Consider the following 23,037-nt stretch of genomic DNA (forward strand, 5'->3'; position numbering starts at 1 on the left):
TGTAGTTAGTACTGCACACATTTAAAGGGCAGAGCACAGAAAGCAAGCTCCCCCTTTCACCACTCTCCAACATGAAGGCATCAAATGTGAACTCCACCTTGTGCTTGCTCATAGGCTAATAGTAATAGTAGCTCATGAATAATGTGTAGCATCAGCCAGCCTTAAATCAGGACTAGGAAAGGGGAAACTTATTATCTAATTATAATTTTTTTAGGTCAGTAAGGATTGCAAGGGTAGAGAGATTTTTTTCTAGAGCCTAAATACTTTAACAAAATATTTCCGGATTGTTTACTAAAGTAGATACTGGTTATTACTTCAAATAGCAATGTGATTTATGTATTTATTAATTGTATTTAATACTGTAAAAGTCATACTGCTGTCCTTTATTACTTCCTTTATACCTTATTTGTTTTCGTAAAACAGTTGTATAGGTGAGATTTTGCTTTGCACAAACCTGATTTGATGTTTTTTCTGATTTAGGTAGAGCATCCATGCACTCAAACTGAATTAGAATAAACTCATATTAATCTCTATAATATTCACAATATTAATCACAATATTTGCTTCTGTGGTTCTTGTTATTACGTAAAATATCTTGTTGCTTTCTTTCCCATTGTGCATTGCCGCTAACCTTTCATACACTGACATTTCACTTGATTGCTTTGGAGAAACAGTGAACTGTCCGCTTGAATGTGCTCCACTGTGCCTGATGGGGTAACTGCGGTGATGCAAAATGACAGCTCCAGGGAAGGCAAGCCTGGATGTAGCAGCTAAATCGATGGAAGGAAAGGTGATGTTAGAAACTATAAACTTAAAATGTGTCTGGACAAACAGAAGAGCAAATGATGAAATGCACCACAAAAGGCAAAATAAATAAATGTCAGAAATGAAAGGAGGAAAGAACCACTGTTTCACATGCTAATAATGTCAAATAAATACATTATTTAGGTACCTAGTCAATATCATCTTTTAAATCACCTGAAATAACACATAAATAAATGAATAAATAGATAAAAACCTAATTGTATTGTACACTTTCAGGTTAATCGATGTATATGTGTTGATATGGGGGAAATGGACTTCAGCACTGTCAGGGCGGAACACAAAAAGCCTTTGCCGGAGGCGGAACGGATGTTGCGGGTCTTTGTTTCCCCCGGGCGCCGGAGGAGTGTTCATAGAAATCGCTCCGTGCGGCGCACGTCCTGGGATTCACAATCCAAGATGGAGGCGATCAGTAACGCAGGACATCATATGAGTCTGGCGGCATTAAAACAGCACGACCCTTATATCAATAAAATCGTCGATGTTACCGGACAGGTAGCGCTGTACACCTTCAACTCCAAAGCAAACGAATGGGTAAGACAGGACGAGCCTCAGTATTGTCTCGTAGTGAGGTTTCCGTGAGCATCCATGAAATGCAGAACAACAAAACAAGCTTACAAACGATTTTAAAGCCCCGGATGTATTAGAGCCACCAGGTTAAAAAAAGGAATAAAATAAACTAACAAACGCGAACTTGAGATGAAAGATGGTAAAGTGCGGTACTGACCCTTAAACCCTGATGGCTGGTAAATGTGACGTCATCCACCGAGGTAAACATGAATCGGCAGGACTGTACGTTGAGATACAATTCAGCTGTTTCTTGATTGTGTTACAGGAGAAGACAGACATCGAGGGTACCTTATTTGTGTACACCAGGTATGTATGTACTTTTCAGCTCCTGAAGAATATATTCCATTTATTTTTTGCCACCAATCCAGTTAACCTTGTTTTTGTGTTGGGGGTGGGATGTGGATCTGTCAGAAACCCCCCAAATGCACACTTAAATGCAATGCATCACACACAGTCTGGCTGAAACAGTCGCTGTGTCTCATCCACTACAGAGAATCCGAGCACAAATACCTTTAAAAAACTGTTTTACATGCTTGCTACTCAGTTGTGTGTAATCCTGCCCCCAGCTTGCCATTGTTGTAGCAGCTGGTGCTGTCTTTATGTTGCGATTCCTTTGCAAACAAATAATCAAACATTGTGCTTCTGTATATATCTATACATCCAAACATATGGTGGTTATAAACATTGAATGAGAAAAAGGATAGTGGCAGGTGTAAGAAAATAATATTCTGTTTGTTGTTGAATGGGATGAAAGAGTCAAAGGCACAGACAACAGTGTGTAGTTTAGAGAGCAATTAAAGCACCTGACTGAAGCTACACAATTGATAGAGAACAGGTAAGCAATATCATTGACACATACGGCTACACACAATACCATAAGCTCACTTCCCTGCATATTATTTTGAAGCTTCAGCAAACAATAGGCTTATTTTTTTATAAACTTATTTTCTTATTTTAATCCTCTATTGATGTATGACACATCAGAACAGACTTTCTAGAAACTTAATGGTGGATTTAGGTATTCACTAATGTCAGTCTAAGGGTTCCTAATTGCCTTAGTTTATTGTATTTGCAAATGTATACTTAAATGTAATAAATGTAATGTTTTGTAGTGACGTTTCAATTCTTTCTAACATAAGTGACCTATTTCCCCCCCAAAAAGTTAAGAGCACTGAGATCTAAATTTGTGGGTTCAAACCACCTTTTCAGTTCTGTTATGAACATTGGGGCGAAGGAATCATTCAAGCACAATAACTGTCAGTCCAATAAAATACATAAGGTTACACAGTTACGAGACTTTAATCCATCATAGTGAAAAAGCACAGACTACAGTTTGAATGTGAGTGAATGGTTGGCTCAACATGACAGACACAATCAGCGCACACAGGATGAAATGCTCTCCAGCCACTTTCTTGTGACCAATTTTTGAGGAAGTTTGTGAACACATTTTTGTGTAGATTTGCATCTATAGAGCTCAATTGTGGGGCACTGCAGGAACTTCTTTATTGACCTCCTAAAGTTAAAACCTGTAAACCTTGTATTCCTTGATTAATTCCTTAATTAATTATAGCAATTTCTTTGGGCCGTGACATTTTTCAAGGAAGAATATCTACAATAATTTACTTTTATTTCCACGTCCTTTCAATTATATTTGTATACTATAGAAGTATGTATACTTTTTTTTTTTTATTATTATTATTATATTTTTCTATAAATAAAAGGCAATTTTAAACCAGCTACCAGACTTTCTATTCACTTTGCCTCTGGTTTTCTCTCTCGGTGTTAAAAGTAAGCTCAAGTACAAGAATTCATGATACAAATATCTGAAATATAAAGGGGTTGTTTTAATCCTGTTTCAATATGATTTAGATTATAAATACAGGAATATAAACCCCACTTGGCTGGAACTGTACACTGCCTGGTGCCAGGAGTATCCTGATTAATGCACAAATGTGTTCTTGTTTCAAATAGCATAGTTTTACTAGGCAAGAAAATGACCTGTGATTTGAGTTGGGTTGTTCAGATTGTCTGATGGGGGAGAGAAATCTCACAGGTCAGGGGAAAATGGGTGCAGCAGTCAGATGTAACCGGCTGTTTTTTTTCCGGTAGTGTTTCTGTTCTCCTTGGTGATTAAGAACTATTGGTTAATTTGCAGGTCTGCCACTCCGTATCACGGCTTCACGATCATGAATCGGCTGAACATGAAAAACCTTGTGGAGCCCATTAACAAGGACTTAGAGTTCCAGCTTCAGGACCCATTTCTGCTCTACAGGAATTCAAACCGTGAGTACTCTGCTTTAGACTAAGATTAATGGGTGGGGGTGATCCTAAAGGATTTTTTTTTCTGTGAATGCCAGAAAAAAAACTCTGTGGCTGTGGATGCCCATCGATCCTATTTGATTAGATAGTGATTTTAGGCCACTATTGCCAGGTTTCATGCCGATTATAGAGATGCTATTCCCAAAGTATTTGTTTGACCCGCTCCAAGAATGTAAAACTGGGCCTGCATTCTGCATGAGTGTTAGTGCCATTATTATGTGTAATGACTTGCCTGTAGCACAAAGTGGATTCAGTCGCTTCTCTGGCACTTCAGCACATGCTGTCATTCTAATGAAGTGCAGTATTTAATCTCCAGGGATCAGATGTATAACACATCAAAAACGTACTGCTTCTGCAAAGGCTCAATGGCTGACACCGCAATGTATATTTGTTTTGTTTCCGAGCATCAGGGTTCCTTCCTCAGGTCTGCCGTTTCTGCCTGCCGAGCTGTGTTTCCCCTGGAGAGCACACACTCTTTCCTTGAGTATATTCCTGAAGGTCTAGAGTAACTCTTGAACCTTCCCCGTAGCTAAAACTAATCACTGGCAATCGTTCTGAAGATCGTGGGCATTGTTAGTACAAGTATAGCTGGGGGCATTAAATGGAGAAAACAGTAGGATGGTCTCACGAAACCTACCATTCTGCTTTTCCCATAAATTGCCAAGCTGAGTGTGCGCGGCTCTGGGTCTGCTTTTGACATTAGCGGGAGTGGGTGTGAACAAAGACGAGGCCTCCTAGTGCTTGATTGCTTTGGTTTTGTGTTCCACAGATTCTGGTCATCGGTGAATTCGTATTTTGTTGTGCTTTTTTTTTTTTTTTTTTTTTTTATTTATTTTTATTTTTTTTAAAGAACAGTCTTTTGCCCACTGTTTAACAGTTACTATTGCAGATCGTTTTGTGAGGTCTTCAATCAGGTGGCGTCTAATGAGCATCTCTTCCCCAACTCTTCTGCTTGTTCGCATTCACAAGACCCTGACACTGTCCTTTGCATTAAGATGTACCACATAATTGCAAATCTGCAGTGTCTAAAGCACCAGGCCGATGGTTTGTTTATTCGCAGCACGTTAACTATTAGATGTGCCCAGTGTTGTCGGTTTTAGCATACGCCCACATAAGGCCGACGTACTTTAAAATGTGCCCCTTGTGGAGTGAGAGTGCATAATTGGTCCCATTGTTGGAGGATTTTATGATTAATTCCTGGAGTTTCTCGAGTCTTGTTTGATTATAACCTATTGCTGTATAAGGAAGGATTGTCAAAGCTTTCTATACCGAGTTAAATCCCCCCTTGTACCAAATCCCAGAAAAATGTATATAAAAATGAACTACTTTTGGAGGCATTCATTTTTGCAACCACGGCAAGGATGCGAATATTTATCGACAAATTAGGTTTTTTCGATCCAACAAGTTGTATTGAAGTGGCCAAAAGCAACAAGAAACTTCACCCATGTAGGTTTTTAACCATTATAATTTACATAAGTTTGAAAAGGTCTTGAGTGACCAATTCTTATCTCTGAAACATTCTTTAGTCAACTAAATTATTTTAGCTGCAAATGACACCATTTGAGTTATAAAAATATTTTTTTAATAAAAATAAAATGTTTTTTATATTTTTTTCATAAAAATATGTATTTATAAATATATTACTTTTCTGAGAAAATAAATGTACTTCTTAATGCAAATCCAAATGCAGCACAATAGGAACTGTACACAACTGAACGAAAGCAGGATCACCAAAGAAAATGACCCAAAGGCTAATTTCCCCAAAATGTACAGACACTCTTAACTTATTTGTACACAAGATTTTTTTCTGCTACTTACAGCAGCTTTCCTGACTGAATATGTACTCAGTCCTGTAAAAGAAATGGCTGGTACATTATGCTTTACTAGTGTGAGGTTTTTTAGGTTTTGTAGTTTAATGCAAATTGTCTTTAGAGTTTTGAATAAAAAACATTGTGCCGGTTTCAAAATTTCCTTTTTTGTGAACCTCTATATTAATTGAGGTTGAGAGAATGATGCCCAAATTGTACAGTAACAAAGTGAGTTACTATTGAAGAAATAGTAATTATTAAATGCTAATTATTTTAATCCTGTCCCACACTGCTCTATCTGTTGCCTCCATGTGGTTAATGTCATAATCCCTAGGTACGGACATATTTTGAAAATTGTGAATATTCTTTTAAGATTTCCTAAAATCTGTAACGGACAGGAAGTGATTTCATTTATAAAGTACATAAATTAATATTTTGCTGTGTCGCACTCTGAAATACTGCTAAATGTCTTGATCTCTTGTGATAATAACAAGGATTCTTGTACTCTGCTGTCTGAGGGCTCAAAGCCTGCCGTGTGGTGTAGAGACTGAGGCATAAGTCTACATGATCAACAGATTATCGTTCTGCCTCCTGTCTAAACAACTTGAGTTCGTAAACTGCGTGAGAGTTATTAATGTAGCTGACAAAGAAACTGAAGCAGCTCCTGAAGTTCTTGCTGTATGTGCACCAAGATTGCTGAGCAGTTTCTTAAAATGTAAGCAAACCAGACACTTACCTTGAATTGCATTTAAAAAGTAAGTTTCCAGATCCGTCTCGAATACCACCTTCCCTCTGTACTGCAGCTCTTTCTCCTGGTACAAAGGCTTGTTGATCAAAACAAGCTCCTTGGAGAGATCGGGGAAATCCATGTCTCGCCGCCTCAGGAAAACCGCATCGGTGTGCAAGGAGAATCTCTGCTCCGACCCAAATGAGAGGCGATGTGCCTTGTCTCTTCTGCTGTCACATTTACCCAGCGGTCAGAAAAAGGTAACGAGGAAGCAGGAGCCCGAGCAGACGATCGCAGGAGAAAACAAAGCGTGTCCTTGGGGTTTCACACGGTACAGGAAGGCACTTGGGTTGATGTGAGCCACTTGACGAGAGAATGAAAACACGTGTATTGAGAAGGGGGACTAGGTGACATCTTAAATGGAGGCGCCACGTGCATTCAGTTTATTTATCTTCCTTAATGACCCATTCCTTTAAAGAGCAGGACCGGATAACCAATTGAGAAGCGCTCAAGTGACTTGAGTGCTGGAGAAAAGTGTCCTGCTGCGAGACGCACACTCTGTCTCCCATCCCGAGCGGAGCCACGAATGCTGCTGTCAGCCTGTCAAGTCTCTGTGCCGATCAGCAGAGAGGAATGTGAGAGTTTTAGCAACAGGACTCTGTCAAGTAGTCCCTCTGGGAAATGGTATTCATCCCTCCCCCCCTCCTTATTACTTAAATGGAGGAGTTTCTGTTACCCAAACTATAACTTCATATTTTTATGAGGTTCAATGGATTTTGTACCCACCCCAGCTAGCAGTGTCTGTTAAGAAATAGACTCTAATATGAGATGTATTCTTTGTGGGGGGTGGGCAGTTTAGACAGGGAAGCCAAGGGTGCTCTGGCTGTGACAAACAGCAGCTGGGCTCCTCGGTCTGAAGTGTACAGGAGGAGGGGCAGCCGCGGCAGGAGACGAGGTGAAGAGGAGCCCAGGGCTGCTCGCTCTGTACACCTCAAGTCCCCAGGTAAATTCATCAGCACTAACAACTCTTACCGTTGCTAGGATTTGAGGCGCTAAGAATAGACGGGCGAACGTGGCCGTGCTCTTCATTAGCAAATTTTAAACTCCCTGAACTTTCTCTTTCCATTAGCAGTGCAATGCATTTATCTCCTATGAAACTGGAATGCTGCTCATTTCAGTTGTTAAACAAGATTCTGCAGTTTGGAGAAAGGAGTCGAATGGCAATTTGGGTGAATGTGTTTGGGAGAACTGATCCAGGTAACATGCACCAGAATGTCAGTCTGACTGTGAAGTGTGTGTGCTGTGCGGTCTTCTAGGATTCGATGCATGTGTTGCTGAGGGATAGATGTTTGATTTTAAGCAATGCCTGGATGCTTAAAGAGTCCCTGTGAAGTGTATTACTGGAAGGTTAAAGTATATTGTTTATTTGCTAATTTATCACATTATGGGCTGTGACAGATCAGCACTAGTCTTGGACGCCCCAGTGTTATCTTCGGTAGAGTAGTTCAAGACTAGAGCTAATCTGGGTCTGGGAAGCCAGCAGAAGATGCTTAACTGTTGAGTGCCTGAAACATAACTGGTATCCATGGAGATGTACGATAGCACAGACCGCTGTGATGAGATCTTGCCTTGTGCTGACCCCATCTGGCAGCTCCCATCTAGATTGATCAAGCATTTGCATGGTGAGAGGCTTTGCTCGGGTCGTGTCTGTGCCCATCAGTCCTTGACCTCTTATGTCTGGGCGATCTTATCTCCGAAGCAAGCTTCGGCCAATTAAGACCTGTGATGCGTTTCTCCTCCCACACCACCCAAGCGGTGGCCGATGTATTGACCTGTAACTGGTCAGTTTGGGCTCGTGCTTTTCCGCACCTGGTGCAGAACCACATGGAAACTCGTTTCTTTTCCAATTATACCTTCGATCTGTTTTGTAAATATTCTGCCTCGGTCCTCTGCGGGGTCCGTTACTTTCCGAGCAAAAGCTGCTCTAGGGGTTAGTTATTGTAACGTCTCTGATAGTAATGAGTAAATTGTGCAGGTCTCCATATCTTGGACTAATCAAAGATGTCTAGATTGCTACTGCAGCCAATGGGTGGGCAGTGCCGTAATGGCCTGACAGATCGCTTCGATATTACTGCTGGTTTTCACGGTTCAGATTTCAGAGTTATGCTTGAGGAAGTGCGGATTGCGTTCTGCAAAGGGCCGTCTCTGCAACTGTGACGGCGCGGTTATTGCTCTGGCCACTCTGCGGTAACTATAGTTACGCGAGTGGTGAAAATGTATGCCGATGTCACCCTCCTCTTGCTGAGCACCGCGAGCTGCCATGCTGGATGTGCGTGTGACCGAGCGGGGATGTGGGGAAGGCAGACAAGATTGACCTTGAATTCGATTCTGTACAATTCCTTTTGCAAGGCCTCGTTAGTCGCTTGTTTTTATTTATTCATTTGTGTTTTACACTTAAAAAAACAACAACCAATGATTATAAAAATAGACGGCAGGAACAAAAATACACACACACACACACATCCACACGCACACAGTCCCAGCGGGCCTAGTTGCCATTTGGTTTGATGTGCTTTTTTTCGCATGAAGAATGCACCGTCCCCAGCTCTGTTCCCAGGGGTGGGTTGAAGTCTGTCAACACCACGGGATCAACAGTGCTCTTAAACACACTTCCCTGGTTGTGCTCATCTGCCATTCAATCGTCGTCGTCGTCGTCGTCCCCCGTCGTCTCAGAGAAAAAATAAGACACAACCCTTTTACTTTCTCTTCTATATTCTTTCGTTTGCTTCAGCCCTCTGGGAAATCTGGGCTCTGTCTGGCGGCACACTCTACCTGTGTCACACTAACATCATTCTCATAACTTGAGCTGTCCAAGGATATACACCTGCAAATCTAAACTTGAAGTCCATTAAATCAATCTCTGGTGAAAGGGCATTTTAGGGAATATTTAAATTTCAGTAATCCTGTCCTGCTCAAATGGCTGCGGAGAAGACGGGACTATTAATAGGTTTTCTTCCTATTATTATTTTTAACATAAGACAGTCTTCTCTGTGATCCCACCGCGCAGTCGAGACGGTAAGAGGTGTGTGCCCGGCCGCAGCAGGAGGCCGAAGATGTTCCTGTGCGGCAACACATTGCTAAATGCCAGTGTGTTTTCTTGTCTCCCGGCATTTTTTTTTAATTTTATCATTTTTTCCCCATCGGTTAAACAGATTTGCTTTGGTGAATGAGCTATACATTTTGGTGCCCCAGTAACTAGATCTGCGGTTCTTTTGTTCCCCCCACTGTGTTTTTCGTCCTGTTGGGTCAGAGGGCTGCTTTTTTCCCCTCTGCGAACACACGGGATGATGTTTACCTCGGAGTGATTGTTTCTAATGTCTTGCCGTGCACTCTGGTAGGCCAACTGTGCATCCTCTCAAGTGACAGTGATGGACCTTAATGGGAACTCCTTATGACTCCTTGCCAGCAGCACAAAGGGAACAATCAGATACATTCAGCAGACAGAACTGATTCACATGCATTTATGACCGCCTGCTAGCGTGTTTTTGACACGATGCAATGGTCTCTTTATCTGTTTTGCCCATTAAGCTATCATTAAAACGGTGAGTATCTTCTAGCCCTTTAAAAAAAACAAAGCCAGACTAATTGACTTTCAGAAATGTGCTCATTCTGATAATGGGACAAAGTGTAGTTGTATAATTTGTATGTGGGGTGCATTGCAAAAGTATGCAGACCTATGGCGTCCCTTTTTTATGAAATTACAAAACGATGCGTACGCTTTATTTTTTAATTTTTAAAACTTACTATTTCATCCAAACCTTGAATGCTCAAACTGAAGATTTTAAAGTGTAAGAAATGTTAGTGAATGTCAGCCAAAACTAAAGGGGAAAATGGAAATGATTGCAGAAGTATTCAGACACCTCACAGTGTTGCCCCTACCATTTTACTGGAGGCGACGGCCCGCTCCCCCAAGCTCACGGGTGCCCCCCTTAGAATGACCAAAAAAACGGTTTGCAGATTATAATGGAGCAGTCAGTTTAAAACAGTGGAACAGATAAAGTAACTTAGTTCTTAGTTTAAAATTAGGGAAATACAGTATGTTGCTTTGAAATGCAGTGGTCTAACCTCTACAAGTATTTTATCGCATCCCTTGTTTTATTATATAAGTAAAGATAGAAAGAAAGAAAAGATAACACACTTCACAGTGGTATTGGTGTTGAACAGCCTTCTGTCTTCGGCCTTCAGTTAAAGTATCCTTCAGTTGTGTAAGTGGCCTGGTCTCATCCCAGTTTAGACTCCAGTACTGGGTTTTAAACGTTTCCTGCCTGTTTGTCTGTAACTTGAAGAATAAAACAACAGTGTTGAGGCTTGATGGAGTGGTTCCTGTTAGTTAACCCCCGGCTTGCTGGGGATGGAGTGCACTTTCTCTTCTTTACCCCTGTCGAGTGTTTGAGTTCTAAATGGCCAAAATTGTCATCATTCAATCATCTTAGTATGTATTATACTACTATTACTAATTATCATAATTGTTTTTCTTATCCTATTCTTTGACTAGAAAGGCTCTGACCTGCTTGATTTCTGATGATAGTGTTTCCTTGCAATTTCAACAAACTGCCTCATTCAGGGAACGCAGCTCTCCAAAATCCCAGTCTGCATCTCCTCAGTATTAATGGCCACATTACTCCCCCACAGCAGTCAGAGGAGAGTTTGTTTCCACGTTTGCCCTGCCATTAACCCCTCTGCAGTAAATGATTTGTTTCTTGATGGAAACATTTTAGTATTGGTGCTTTATAGCCCTGAAGCTGGTCTGTCAGCACTCAGTGGGAAAGATACTGGTTGCAGAGTCTTGTTTTTAACCCCTTGTTGCTCTTTCCTTCCACAGTATCCATTTACAGCATCTGGTTTTATGACAAGAATGACTGCCAGCGAATTGCCCAGCTCATGTCACAGTAAGTGTCAGTTTTATTATTTTATTAAATGTTTTTATTAGAGAGAGATCAATATAATTCATTTTATTGCAGTTATGATATCAACCCAAGCCGTCTGTAACGCTAATTACATTTTAGCATGACTTTTTAACTATGTTTTCACCACACAATTACGTGGTATCATGTATTTATAATCCTTTGCTTTCTCTTAATTGATTTGTAGAGTGATGAAAGTGTCACACGTTTATTTATCATGGCCACGTTTCGGGATATTTACAATTTAGAGAGAACGTACATGACTTTGCATGTGTCCCTCTAGAATGTTGCATATAGTGGATTTTCGTATCATGTATTTATGTATTCCCTGCCTCTTTGTGTCCAACTTTATTATGGAGTCTGCCGTGCACAGTTTGTATTGTGAGACCTTGGATGACAAAGTTTGTGCTGTAAGTTATTGTGCACGATGGGAAGAGACACGTTGACCTTACTGGGGGGGGTGGTACCTCTGGGCGCTTGTTACCTGGGGCGGCACAAGGCAGCAACACAGCCGCCGTCCCCCAGAGAGCATTCACTTCTCATCACCGCGGAGCGCTGTTCCCCGGCAACGGACCCGCGCAAGTGTCCCGGCCGAGACCGCCACGGGAGGCAGCCACGGGGGGCACCATTTTAACCGCTCCAGCAAATGTTTCATATACATTATGAAGAGTGATGTAAATGCACATAGGTTTAGCAAACTGTTCAGGGAATCCAACTATGAAAAAATAATTAAGAGTAGTTCAATTGTAATGATTCAACTTCATAGCAGATCAAAGGCTAGAAGACTAGGGTTAACATGGCAATAGTTGTGATGAAACTGGGTGTGTGGAGTTTACCCAGCCTTCCCTGGGTTTATTGGGTTGTTTGGGCAGTGAAAGGGTACAGAACCGATCAGGTTTACTTGCCGGTGCACATGAACTGCCCCCTGGTGATGTTCCTCACAAGGCAAGGCTGGTGTGTTTTTCCAAAAATACCTATTCAGGTTGGTAGTCAGCCCTTCATCTTGCTTCTCTGACCCCGAGGGTTTAGATTTGAGAACGAAAAAAAAAAACGATAGGAGATGCATTTGTTTGTTTGTTTAGCTGTGAAGAAAAAAATAAATTGCTAAAAGGATTGAACACACCCATTTGAGGCTAAATGGTATGTCAGTTTATTATCTGGGGACCAAGTTAAGGAAATTGAGTGATAAGAGAGTGTGCCTCATGCTGGGAAATTGCCCTAAGTAACAGCTGGCATTAACGCTGATAAAAAAAATGTAAGGTTAAGAGCAGTAGTCACAGGATATAAAATCGAGATGGCAATTGCTTTTGATCTGACTGCAGAGGCAAGCTTTGTGTTTGGATTAAAAACAGAAAATGCTCGACTGCAAAAGAGATGCATTCAATTCTACTTCTAAATCTGCTCATCTGTGTTCAAGCTGTATTCTTTTTATATATAATTTTAAATGATTCCTTTTTTCACTTTGGGCCGGGAAAATCTGTGTAACAATGTCTAAAGGTCCCGGGAAAAAATGTTTAAGAAAAAGCTAATCAACATCTAACTGTTGAATATAGCGTATTCCCTGCTGGTGCTTCATATATTGAAAGACAGGTGCATCATTCAAATCATCTTTGTGTTCTTATGAAATTTAAATGAACAAGAAATTGAATTTGAATTTAGGCTGATGCTTTTATAATTATTCTTAATTATTATTTAAATGTATCTCAGTATGTGTGCCTGCTTGAGAGACGTACAATGTTTGTCCCTTTGTCGGCTAAGCCGGTGTTTATTTGTCTGTTCCTGCGACTATATCGCATTAATGTGAGGGGCTGGTCCTTTGCCTTTTCCTGCCTACTATTGGCTGAAGAGAAGTCTGTGAAGGAAAGTGTTCCTGACAAGAGGTTAGCCGTTTGGAGCCAGAGGAGCATCTCCGCTTAGAGAAGGTGAACGGGGGAGCACTTCGCAATCGGAGAAATAAAGGAGTTAAATGCAATGAGACGACGGAAGGAGGTGGATGAGATTAGACCACTTAAAGAGAGAGTCCCATGCCCGTGGAGGCTGGCTTCGAATACTGGAACGGAGGGAAATGTTAGTGTCGAGGAAGCCAGTTGCTGGGTTTAACATGCTTATTGTTCAATTGCTCCACTATCATCTTCAGTTCATCTTCACATATCTTCAGTTCTTTAAATTCAAACCGGCCTCCATAGAGCCTGAGCTGAAAGTGTGAAGTCTCTAATACCAGAGAGGCGACTAAACCGTGCAGAGGCAAAGTCACCCTGCGAGAAGCACATCTTTCACCGTGTTTGATCTGATTTAAAGATATGCAAGGTTATAGAGACAGGAAGACGTCTCATGTTTAAAAAGCCATTGCCTGGGTTTATACAGATGAATGCCACTCTTTTTTTGTTTTTTCATTAAAGAGAAGCTGCTTTTTGTAAAGTGTGTTACAGCATATCTATTGTTCGTCAAAAGATATAATTTATTCAAATTGGCATTTGATCTCCTGTCTTACTCGCTAATTTCTCCCTCGGTCACCTCGAGAAATGTGCCAGTCAGGACAGCTCAGTTCTGCACGCACTTCCTGAAAAACTCTCCGCTTTCCTATTGCGCATAACCTAACATCCATACCTCTGCTTTGTAACCCGTGGAGTGTTGTCAGGAAAACCATGCCAAATATTCATATTTCCATCTGCCGGCTGGGGAGCTTCTTATGAGTGAAAAGATTGTTGCAGGTTATCTTATCGGTCTGCTTCCTAGGAACGGCATGGCACTTAGACCTAGAAATTAGAAATTCCCACTTTAAAGCACATTTTATGTTTGGTCAAGGCATATTAGACATTTTGCTTTTAAACGCCAGTTATCTCGTATCCGGTTTTCTCATCCGGATCTGAAAATCAGATCATTTTTCTATGTGCGGGTTTGAAGTCTGAATGCTTTATCTGTTGTCGTTACGAGGAATTCAAGCTTTGCGTAGAAAGGAAGATAGAGTCTGCTATTCCAAAATTCTTAAAGACGACTTCAGCTTTGATCTTCCAGGTAGATGGAGTTGGTGACCACTTCTTTCTCCCGTGAAGATTAATATTCTGGTAATCTGAGGGAACTATGTTAAGCTCTTTGCCAGATTTTAATGGCAGTTCTGAGAAGGCGTTGATCCCTCCTACACAGTGCCGGCTGGTGGCCAAAACTTTGGGATGTTCACACCTCAGATTATTGTATATAATCTGTTGTATAAGAGACACTGTGTCGCACAGTTTGTGCCGCCAAAAGCGCTGTGGTCCTCTCGCCCAAACAAAGTGAGATGACATCTCTTATATAATAGAGACCCTCTTCACACAACCTATTCACCAGTAGAGGATGAATGTAGTTCTATGGAAGGAGCTGCACTGTTGATGTGCACGTGTCATGTGACTGCGGGGAAATCAAACAAACGTCACCCAGAAGACAGAATTGGTTTATAAAAACTTGGGGGTTCAGTGAGCCCTGTTAATTAGGCCCCCATCTCCTATAAGGTAGTGGTGTTTTTAACTGACCCGCTGAAGGTGAAACTGATAACTGTAACCATTGCTTCTCGCTGTGACCTTGCTGACAACGCCATGAAAGTCTGATCAGAAAAGATAGAAGTACTTCAGATTTTGCCCGTGAACATGAATAGGTTACTTGTTGGAGAGCTGCATATGCTCCTCTGATCTTCTTTGTACAAATAAACTTGTAGATATCTTATTTTTTATTAAAATTAGGGAGTAACATTTTGTTTGTTTGGGTGTACAGATTGACATCCTCCTAAATCAATATGAATAACTACTTTGGGGGATCATACCAGGCATTGATTACAACCTTTATATTTATTTTAATTTTCGGAGTGTTTCTGTAATACACGAAAAGAGAGCAGAATATTAAAACGAAACACCCTTTTAAAAACATCATTAAAACAAATTCAATCGGTTCATGCAGCATGCTTTCTGAAGTGTAAAGCTTTTGCAGAGTGTATGGCTTAAATTGTCAAACCAATTCGATTTTGACAGTTATATTGCGGTTTCACTAAACACACAAGGGGAAGAAAGAATCCCTTGAAGCTGAAAAGTTCGTGGATTATCTGCAAATGCGGCTGCGTTCTTTTTCAAGCTATTGCTTTACCACGTATTCTCACCCGTTTTTATTTGTTTTATCACTTCGATCTACCCATCATCTCAGGCGATTTTACTGCAGGAAGATAACGTGACAAATGCCGTTATCAATTGTGAACCGAGCGAGGCCGGGAAGGATTTTGAGATTGTGCTTGGATATGCCGTGGAGGTGAAGAGGGCTTACGAGGTGGGGTGACAATTGTATTTGTATCTGTATTTGTGTACAGAGTTCTTGCGGAATTCAATAAACCGTAGGAAGGGGTTTCTATGGAGATGCACTTAAGACATCACTGCTACATCAGATTTCCTGAGTCGTTAAGATTAAAAAAAAAAAATTAAATACATTAGCTTTAAATGTTCTCTATTGCAGCTAACGATCAATTTGTGTTTCACTTGGAGCAGTATCCCCCCCTCCCCTATGCATAGAAAGAATATGCTGTCTAGATTTTTTTTTTAACTACAATGTTTTTTTATTATATTTTGTGTACGCCTTAATTCTATGGGGATTATATCTCTGTAGGTGCATTTAAAGCAGGCATCTGTGAATTGCCCTCCTAACATTAACATATGTAGTATTCATAACCATTCTCGTGTACAAATGTAGCGACTGATCACTTCAGATTGGTAACCAGTGGCCCAGATACGAGCTGCAATTTGCATGGCTAATCTGGAGCTGCCTTGCTGTTGTGTGATTGCAGATGCACAATATAGTTGACAGGGGAACATGGGGGAGGGGGTGTAATGGTCATGTTTTAATTTGAATCTTATTGTGACACAAGTTTTTTTTTTTTTTCTCTCTCTCAAAGCGGGAGCCAGAATCGTGTTTCTTGTCCTTTTCAGTTTCGAAATGTTGAACCTCTGGGTGGCGTGGGATTTTAAAATGTGCGCCCAATCGCCCTGAGTGCTGACCCCTGTTGGTGTCTTTTCTCCGCAGGGTGGTGAGGCGTGAGGCAGTGAGGGCCAAGCAGCCGTCCCCGGGCAGGAACACACCCTGCAAGACCAACGGCTGTGCAGAGGAGCGGCCCATCGACATCCTGGAGATGCTCAGCAAAGCGAAGGATGAATACGAGAGGGTAACGCAGGCGTCTGGGTGGCTACTGTGCTCTGACCTCCTCACCGATAGAGATGCTTTCAAGGCTCTTACTTCATCAGACCCAGCGCTGTACTGTACAGCCTTCTGCTGGGGGAGATTATATAACCTTCCTGTATCCAGCTTTGTGTGTGTGTTTTTGTACCAGCTATGTCAGGGCTTCAAATAACTCCATTAACCTTCATTAATGTAACTGCAAAACCACTTTAAATATAAAAGTACAAAATTAGAGCCCAGATGAAAGTCAAAAAGGAGGTTTTATGATTTAAATGTTAGTTTTTAGTATTTTTCCTCTAAAACATGACTGACCATATCTGTTTTTTAATTTACCTCCAACAAAGCACTCCACTTGTGTTGCCTTTTTACAGCTAACCCTGTAAGGCCTTCTGGCTGTCGGCAGCTTTGAGAAAAGGGTGTTGTGTTATTGGGGAAGGGGAGCGGCCGGGAGAGACCTTTCCAACCACAAACTGGTTTCTGATCCAACCCGATCCTAAGAGCCACACTCAACCACTTTAAAGTGGCACCAGGAGTAACAGAGATGTGCAGAGATTACAGCTGCAAACCCTTGTAATAGTGATCTTACTATGTTCACTCTGTGTTTAAAAATAAATAAGACCCTTAGTCTTACTTAGCCTGTCAGAGTGGCTTTGCAAACACAGAAACTGTTTTATTTCTGTCCACTCCGTCAGTTCATCTGCCTAAAATTATACGTCAAACATAAATGAAAGCGTCTGTTTGTTTTTTGTTTTTTCATTCCCTCCTCCTTCGCGAACGTGCTCCTGTTTTGCCATCTAGTTCATTCCAGATGGATCCTTCCGTAATCCCTGTATACTGAGTGTTTCTGCTGGCGCACGATTGGCTGTGGGTGCAGCTGACACGTACGCGCTGAGAAGGGATTTGGGAAGTTGGGAGTGATTTAATCCAGGATTAATCCCCAAGCACTGCCTGCATCGGGCCCAGATGTGAGAGCGGCTAAACCTCCTGGCCTGGCTTTGCGCAGAGGCTCGCCGGCGTGTTTTTCGGGTGGCTCACAAGTGGCCAATATGCGTCTCATTAGATGGAATATTGTCGAGTCCCTCTTTCACTCCCCCCACCCAGCGCTCTGACCTCTAGCCCTGGAGAGAAGCTGACGGGGACCCTCGACAGCCGCGGGCGCTCAGATTATATAAACTCTTCCCTGCGTTATGATTTCACATGTATTTGAAATTAACAAAATCTTACAAATCTCTCCATGGGGAATGATAGTTTTTGGTGGTGGTGGTGGTGGGGGGTTATATCCATCATCAAGGGTAGTTGCTGGCCTGAAAGTTGAGCCCGATTGCTGGTAATTTTTTCCTGTGTTTATCATGACTGAATGCATGACAAAACCTCTCTCTCCTGCGAGCACAAAAGCAGTTGTTGAAACGAGGGCATATTGGGAAAGGCAGGGAAAGTAGGGCACTTTGCACCAGGGGAGGTCAAGGCAGGAGGGACATTAATGCGGAAGGGGTTTATCTGCCATGTCTCACATTTAGTGCTAATAGCATGCATCTAAATATATATAAAACCAGCGAGGCAGACTGACTTTGCTCGTCTGGGACTTTTTGCAAAGTTGATTTAAATTGATTTATTAACGGAGTCTCTGTACAGCAGTATTTAAATGTAGCCATCTTATTTATATGTTATAGCATATTGTTTTCCGGCTAAAGGTCTAGAATCCAAAATCTGATTATTTAAACGAGATTTTAAAATGCTTCTTCCTATGGACTTGGAATTTCATAGTTTTCTGGCTGCCAATTCTATTCAGCTACTTCTGCTGCCCCATGGTGGTACAGATGGGTAATGCTTGTGTAGAGATTCAAACCCATTACCTGATCACAGCTGCGCATGTGTCTTAAAAATACAACATATAGGCTATAACCTCTCCTATAGGTATTGTCTGTCAGTAATAATTGCCGAATGTCCTTTTTTAAAACAAGAAAGTAATTTGTTTTTTAGACCCAAGATGTATCTGGCAGCACCGAACTCTTTCACAATCGTGAGGCACATACATCTACAACAGAGGCTGAGCACACACCGTCTCTGTCACAGCACGAAAAGGTACTTTCTCTGCCGACAATGTACAGTATGTATACATCAGTAGTGTCTAACAACACCGTTCTGGAAATGGAGAATGTATTCGTGCCACTCCAGTGTAAGATACCTGTGCCGGTCCTCAATCATTCCTCACAGGCAAATCGGACCCATTCCTTTCTGCCCCAATAAAACTACAATGTTGCCGTAAATGTTTCAGCTATTCAAATGTATAAAAAGTATAATAAACTATCTGAAATTGTGTGTTTTTGCCCCTAGCAGGCCGTGCATTCAGGACCCAAGCAGATCACTGTGGAGGAGCTGTTCGGTAGTTCTCTGTCCAAAGACCAGAATCTCATGAGCTTTCCCAACCAGAGTGCCGTCGACAAAGGGCCCTCAGACTTCCTCCGTGGCCAGAGCCTCGGGCAGCCCTTCTCCTTCGAGCCGGCACCGGGGCACCGGGTGGGCATGGAGGGTTCTGAGGACCACCTGGGCACGGCCGTCCGTGCACAGAGCAATACGCCCACGCAGACGCACCACAGTTCCGCGCTGGTCCCTCGGCCGGATGTGAAGAGTGTCCAGAACTACAGCGTCCCGGCCGGCACGGTCTTTCACCCTCCCGGTCCCGCCGAGCACGTCGTCCTTCCCAAACTGGGCTCTGAAGGAGGGAAGGTCCTGGTGATGCAGCAGGCCCACCTCAAGCCCACGTCCCCTCTCCTGATGTGCCAGCCCGGCTCGGAGCAGCTGAATCCCCCGCAGTCCTCTCTGTGTGGCCCTGGCGCCGGGGGCAGTGCTCTGAACATGGGCTTCATCCACCAGGACCTCCTGCACAAGCTCCAGCCCCCCCCGCAGCCCGAGCGCCTGCCTCAGCCAGTCCTGACTAAGCCCGCCCTGGCACCCAACTTCCTGCCCTCCCACGGCCAGCTTGCCACGCCCGAGTGCTTCAAGGAACCCGCAGCCAAACCAGTGGCTTTCACCGGCATCCCAGTAGCTCCGATTCAGGTAGCAGCCCCTCCCGTACTGATGGTTGGTAATTTTGTTGGTAATTTTGAACAGCGGCAGAGAACATTGTTTTTAATAAACATTTTCTTTCCCTTGCTTTTTCTTTTTCACATTTCAGTCTCTTCAACAGAATAAAGAAGTAGACGTGTTTGCACCGTCTAAAAGCCTATCGAAATCTTTGCCGGTAAGTTTTTATCAGTGTCTGGTACGTCTTCACTCCAACCCATGTTAAAACGCCAATAGACAACGCAGACACCTTCGTTACTCGGCAGTGAAGCGATCTGCGCATTTCGGTGGCCCTTCAGAGGGGGGTGTACTTTCCTCTCCTTACAATGTACAGGGCTTGGGGGAGTTGAGCAACGCATCTGTCACAGCGATACAGGCAAAGTGCAGAGCATCACTCAGGTGAACACTCTCTTGCAGGTGGTGCCCATGCAGGCGGTTTCTGCAGCTTCCGGCGGGGATCCGTCGGTCCTCCTCTCCCCCAGCGTGTTCCAGCAGGCAGCCGCCAAGGCCCCAGAGCCCGAGAACAAGCCGGGGACCACCTCCCCGTTGACCCTGGGGGCCACGGACACGCAGGGCCCCCTCCCACCCGCCTTCTTCAGCAGGACCCAGCTCCAGGACACCCTGATACACCTGTTAAAGGTACTCGTCGTCAAAATCTGTTGATTGACGTGGAACATTAGCACATAGGCCCAGCCCCCTTTGGGTAGTAGTCCCTTTTTTAGATTCGCAACCTGACGTGTCCAATTTAACCAATTAAAATGGTTTCACGATTTTTTTTCTGTGTGTTTGTGTAGGCATTCTTGGAAACCTATAGCAATTCTATAGGTGTAAATTATTTGAATGAAGTCCTATACCCAACTGTCATCCCTGCTAAATTGTCATCCATGCTAACCAGTTCCAATGTGAGGGACCTGGTGACGTGACCATAGGGATTCGAGCTGAAATAAACCATTTGTTGCATTTTTTCCTGGATTCTAATCTTGCTGCTTGTTCACATTTTTATTTTTAACAGAATGATTCCAAGTTTCTGGGTACCATTCACGAAGCCTACCTGCACGTCCTAGCGAAGGATCTCAACAACATGAAGCTATAGCCAGTGGGATTCGGACGCGAGCGCCAGAACATCTGCACAGAAATGTATTCTTATTTAAACGCAGAGACACTCTTGTGTGTAAAGCAGTATTGACATATTCCTAAACCAACTACATCCATTAATACAGCTTCTCAGACCCATAAGAGTCGTACACAAACTGAAGGACTGTAGCTACACTAGGCTGTCAATTTTCAAAGGGGAGTTTGTGTTGCTACGCACTTAATTAATTATTTAATTTTTTTGCCCTGTGTGTGTCATTTAACTTAATGTGCAGCAATTTGTGCAGTGGAAGCAATGCATCTTTAAGTATTTTCTTTCACTCATTCAGAGGAAAATTGGAACATTTTTGTTGTTTTGAAGCTTGTGATTTGACATGTAGACCATTGCGTTGTGAGACTCTGGAGAGGATTAATGTCTCGTAAATGGTCATGCAGTAAGAAGCTACTGCAGTAAAGCTTTGAAATGCGTGTGCTGTGTCACCAACAGGGTGCGGTTTAGTTTCCCCCAAGACTACCATACCCCACCTGATAGTTTTTACCACTCAATTTTGCACTTCGCAGGCTTTAAAAAAAATTAAAAATCTCATTGGAACTCCGTTTTGAAAACCAGGCGCAACGACTTCTTCTATTATGTGATCACCTTTAACATACGGATAGATTTTATGAGGTACCTTGACCTAAAATCTATTCACTCCTTAGACTGTATCAATAACATTAATAAAACAAACTGGACATCCACACAGACATTACATTTAACGAAGATCTGTAATTCCCATTGACTCTGTTGACAGCTGGTGGTAATCATTGACGCGTGTGTCCCGATTTACCAGTAGATGGTAAAGGTAGAATATATTGTCTATTTCAATAGATATGTCGAAGGCAATATGGAGATTGATCTGCAAGGTCCCCAGTGTTTGAGTATTAATCGCATCCCTTCAATTACACCAGATATAATATAAATAAATAGATAATAGATATAAATATATAAATGAGCGCCGTCATCTTTCGCATGAGACTTTATTCGCTTACTCTCCGCGCTGCAGACTGCCAATTAATTTATTCAAATCGCTCTCCGTACTGAAGGCTGTTTCAATTCTGTGATGCCAGCTAAGAGATTGTGGTCTGGTACCGAGAGGTCCGCCGATCTTTCCAACAGACCGGTTTCAAGAACGCGACAATAAAACGAGTGCATTCCCACCGGACATCGGTAACTCACCGCTTTGTTTTTGTTGTGGTTGTGGTCCGGCTATTTCAGACACTCGACTGATTTCGCTCAATTTGACTCAACATGGATGTATTGCTGTTACATCTGATGTCATTTCCTTTCCCTCTTCTCATTCAGTGACTCAGCTTTGTGTACCTTAATGAAATGCAGGCAATCATAGACGGGGAGCTTTTGTATTCATGTGTTCTTTCAGGGGTTCTTAAAAGTAAATTTGATGACAATTTGTGTCTGTTTTAAGATGTGAAAACCATGACATGTCTTTTTCCCCAAGCACTGCTAATGAGCCCTTTATAAAACTAAAACCTGGAGTCTTTTGAGTTAGTTTTTTCTTTTGGATGCCTAAAATGAACCACCGTCTTTATTTACAGGAAGAAACACAATAATAAAATGAAAATTAAAGTGGATAATACTTGATAGTTACATTTTGAAAAGCTCAGCTGTCAAAGTTCCAGTTCCTGTCGATACAATTCCGTTCCTGAAGCTTTTTGTGTCTTGGAATCCAGAGTTTACTCATCACTGAAAATCAGGATTATTTTTTGACCCCCTCTACTTGGCAATTACACGACAGGGTAGAGAAATGACTGACAGCTTCATTAGGATCTTTAAATCTTAACCCCATCTTCTAATTAGAGAAGCTTCAGAAATAAAGCCGTGTTTGATGGCCGTGAAGCTCGTTTGAGGGATCTGGCCGGGTGACATTCCAAAACAGAAATGTGCGTCCGGTGGTTTTCTATTGCTTTAGGCTTTGCTGCGCTGGGGAGGGAAATGTAAAAGGGAGGGTGGGCGGGTATCATTTTACTTCATTTTTGTAACTTTGGTGCAGTATTGTCAAGGCTGAAGGTACTTTTAAATATTTTTTAAGATTAAAATATTTTAATTGTTTTATTTGGATCTGTGCTGATGTGAATCCCTGGTTTTCGTGTTGTTGCAGTTGAGACCCATGAGAGAGATTTGTTTTGCTTTCTATAATCTTATGAGACATTTCTTTCGGTTAGTTTTTAAAGTGGGATATCGAGGACAAGACCTGCTGCACCTTTGGTCCAACAGTTGCTTTGTTTTGATGTTTTGTTTTTCCTTTTTGTATTGCTTTTGCAGTGGTGTGGTTACAAAGTCTGTGCCACTGGTGAGAGTTTATACATCTTTATTCTTCATTGTAAATTTTGGTCATTTTTTGTCACATATAATTTTGTACATTACAAGTCTATTTTTTATAATAAAAATAAAATATAATTTGGTGTTTTTCAGCACCTCCTAAAA

The 23,037-nt window shown here is 42.1% G+C and overlaps 1 protein-coding gene across 3 annotated transcripts; it reads left to right on the forward strand.

Annotated features, from left to right (window-relative positions):
* The first annotated feature begins 1,183 nt into the window (after window positions 1-1,183).
* On the forward strand, window positions 1,184-23,037 carry dcp1a (decapping mRNA 1A). 3 transcript variants are annotated; one of them, XM_066697739.1, is made up of 10 exons: window positions 1,184-1,356; window positions 1,658-1,698; window positions 3,548-3,675; window positions 11,129-11,195; window positions 16,248-16,386; window positions 18,381-18,482; window positions 18,735-19,457; window positions 19,576-19,641; window positions 19,881-20,102; window positions 20,476-23,037. In XM_066697739.1, the coding sequence occupies exons 1-10, from the start codon at window positions 1,222-1,224 to the stop codon at window positions 20,554-20,556; spliced, it is 1,704 nt and encodes a 567-aa protein (XP_066553836.1). In that variant the 5' UTR covers window positions 1,184-1,221; the 3' UTR covers window positions 20,557-23,037. The 3 variants fall into 3 exon arrangements, with proteins under 3 accessions (XP_066553836.1, XP_066553837.1, XP_066553838.1); XM_066697740.1 differs by having other exon boundaries at window positions 18,738-19,457; XM_066697741.1 differs by lacking the exon at window positions 18,381-18,482 and having other exon boundaries at window positions 18,738-19,457.

Source organism: Amia ocellicauda, chromosome 3, assembly GCF_036373705.1.
Source record: "Amia ocellicauda isolate fAmiCal2 chromosome 3, fAmiCal2.hap1, whole genome shotgun sequence".
Lineage (NCBI taxonomy): Eukaryota > Metazoa > Chordata > Actinopteri > Amiiformes > Amiidae > Amia > Amia ocellicauda.

Coding starts and splice junctions, on each gene's coding strand:
- dcp1a (XM_066697739.1), top strand. CDS start 1,222: ATGGAGGCGATCAGTAACGCAGGACATCATATGAGTCTGGCGGCATTA. Junction 1,357..1,657: donor ACTCCAAAGCAAACGAATGG/GTAAGACAGGAC, acceptor ATTGTGTTACAG/GAGAAGACAGACATCGAGGG. Junction 19,458..19,575: donor TCCCAGTAGCTCCGATTCAG/GTAGCAGCCCCT, acceptor TTCACATTTCAG/TCTCTTCAACAGAATAAAGA.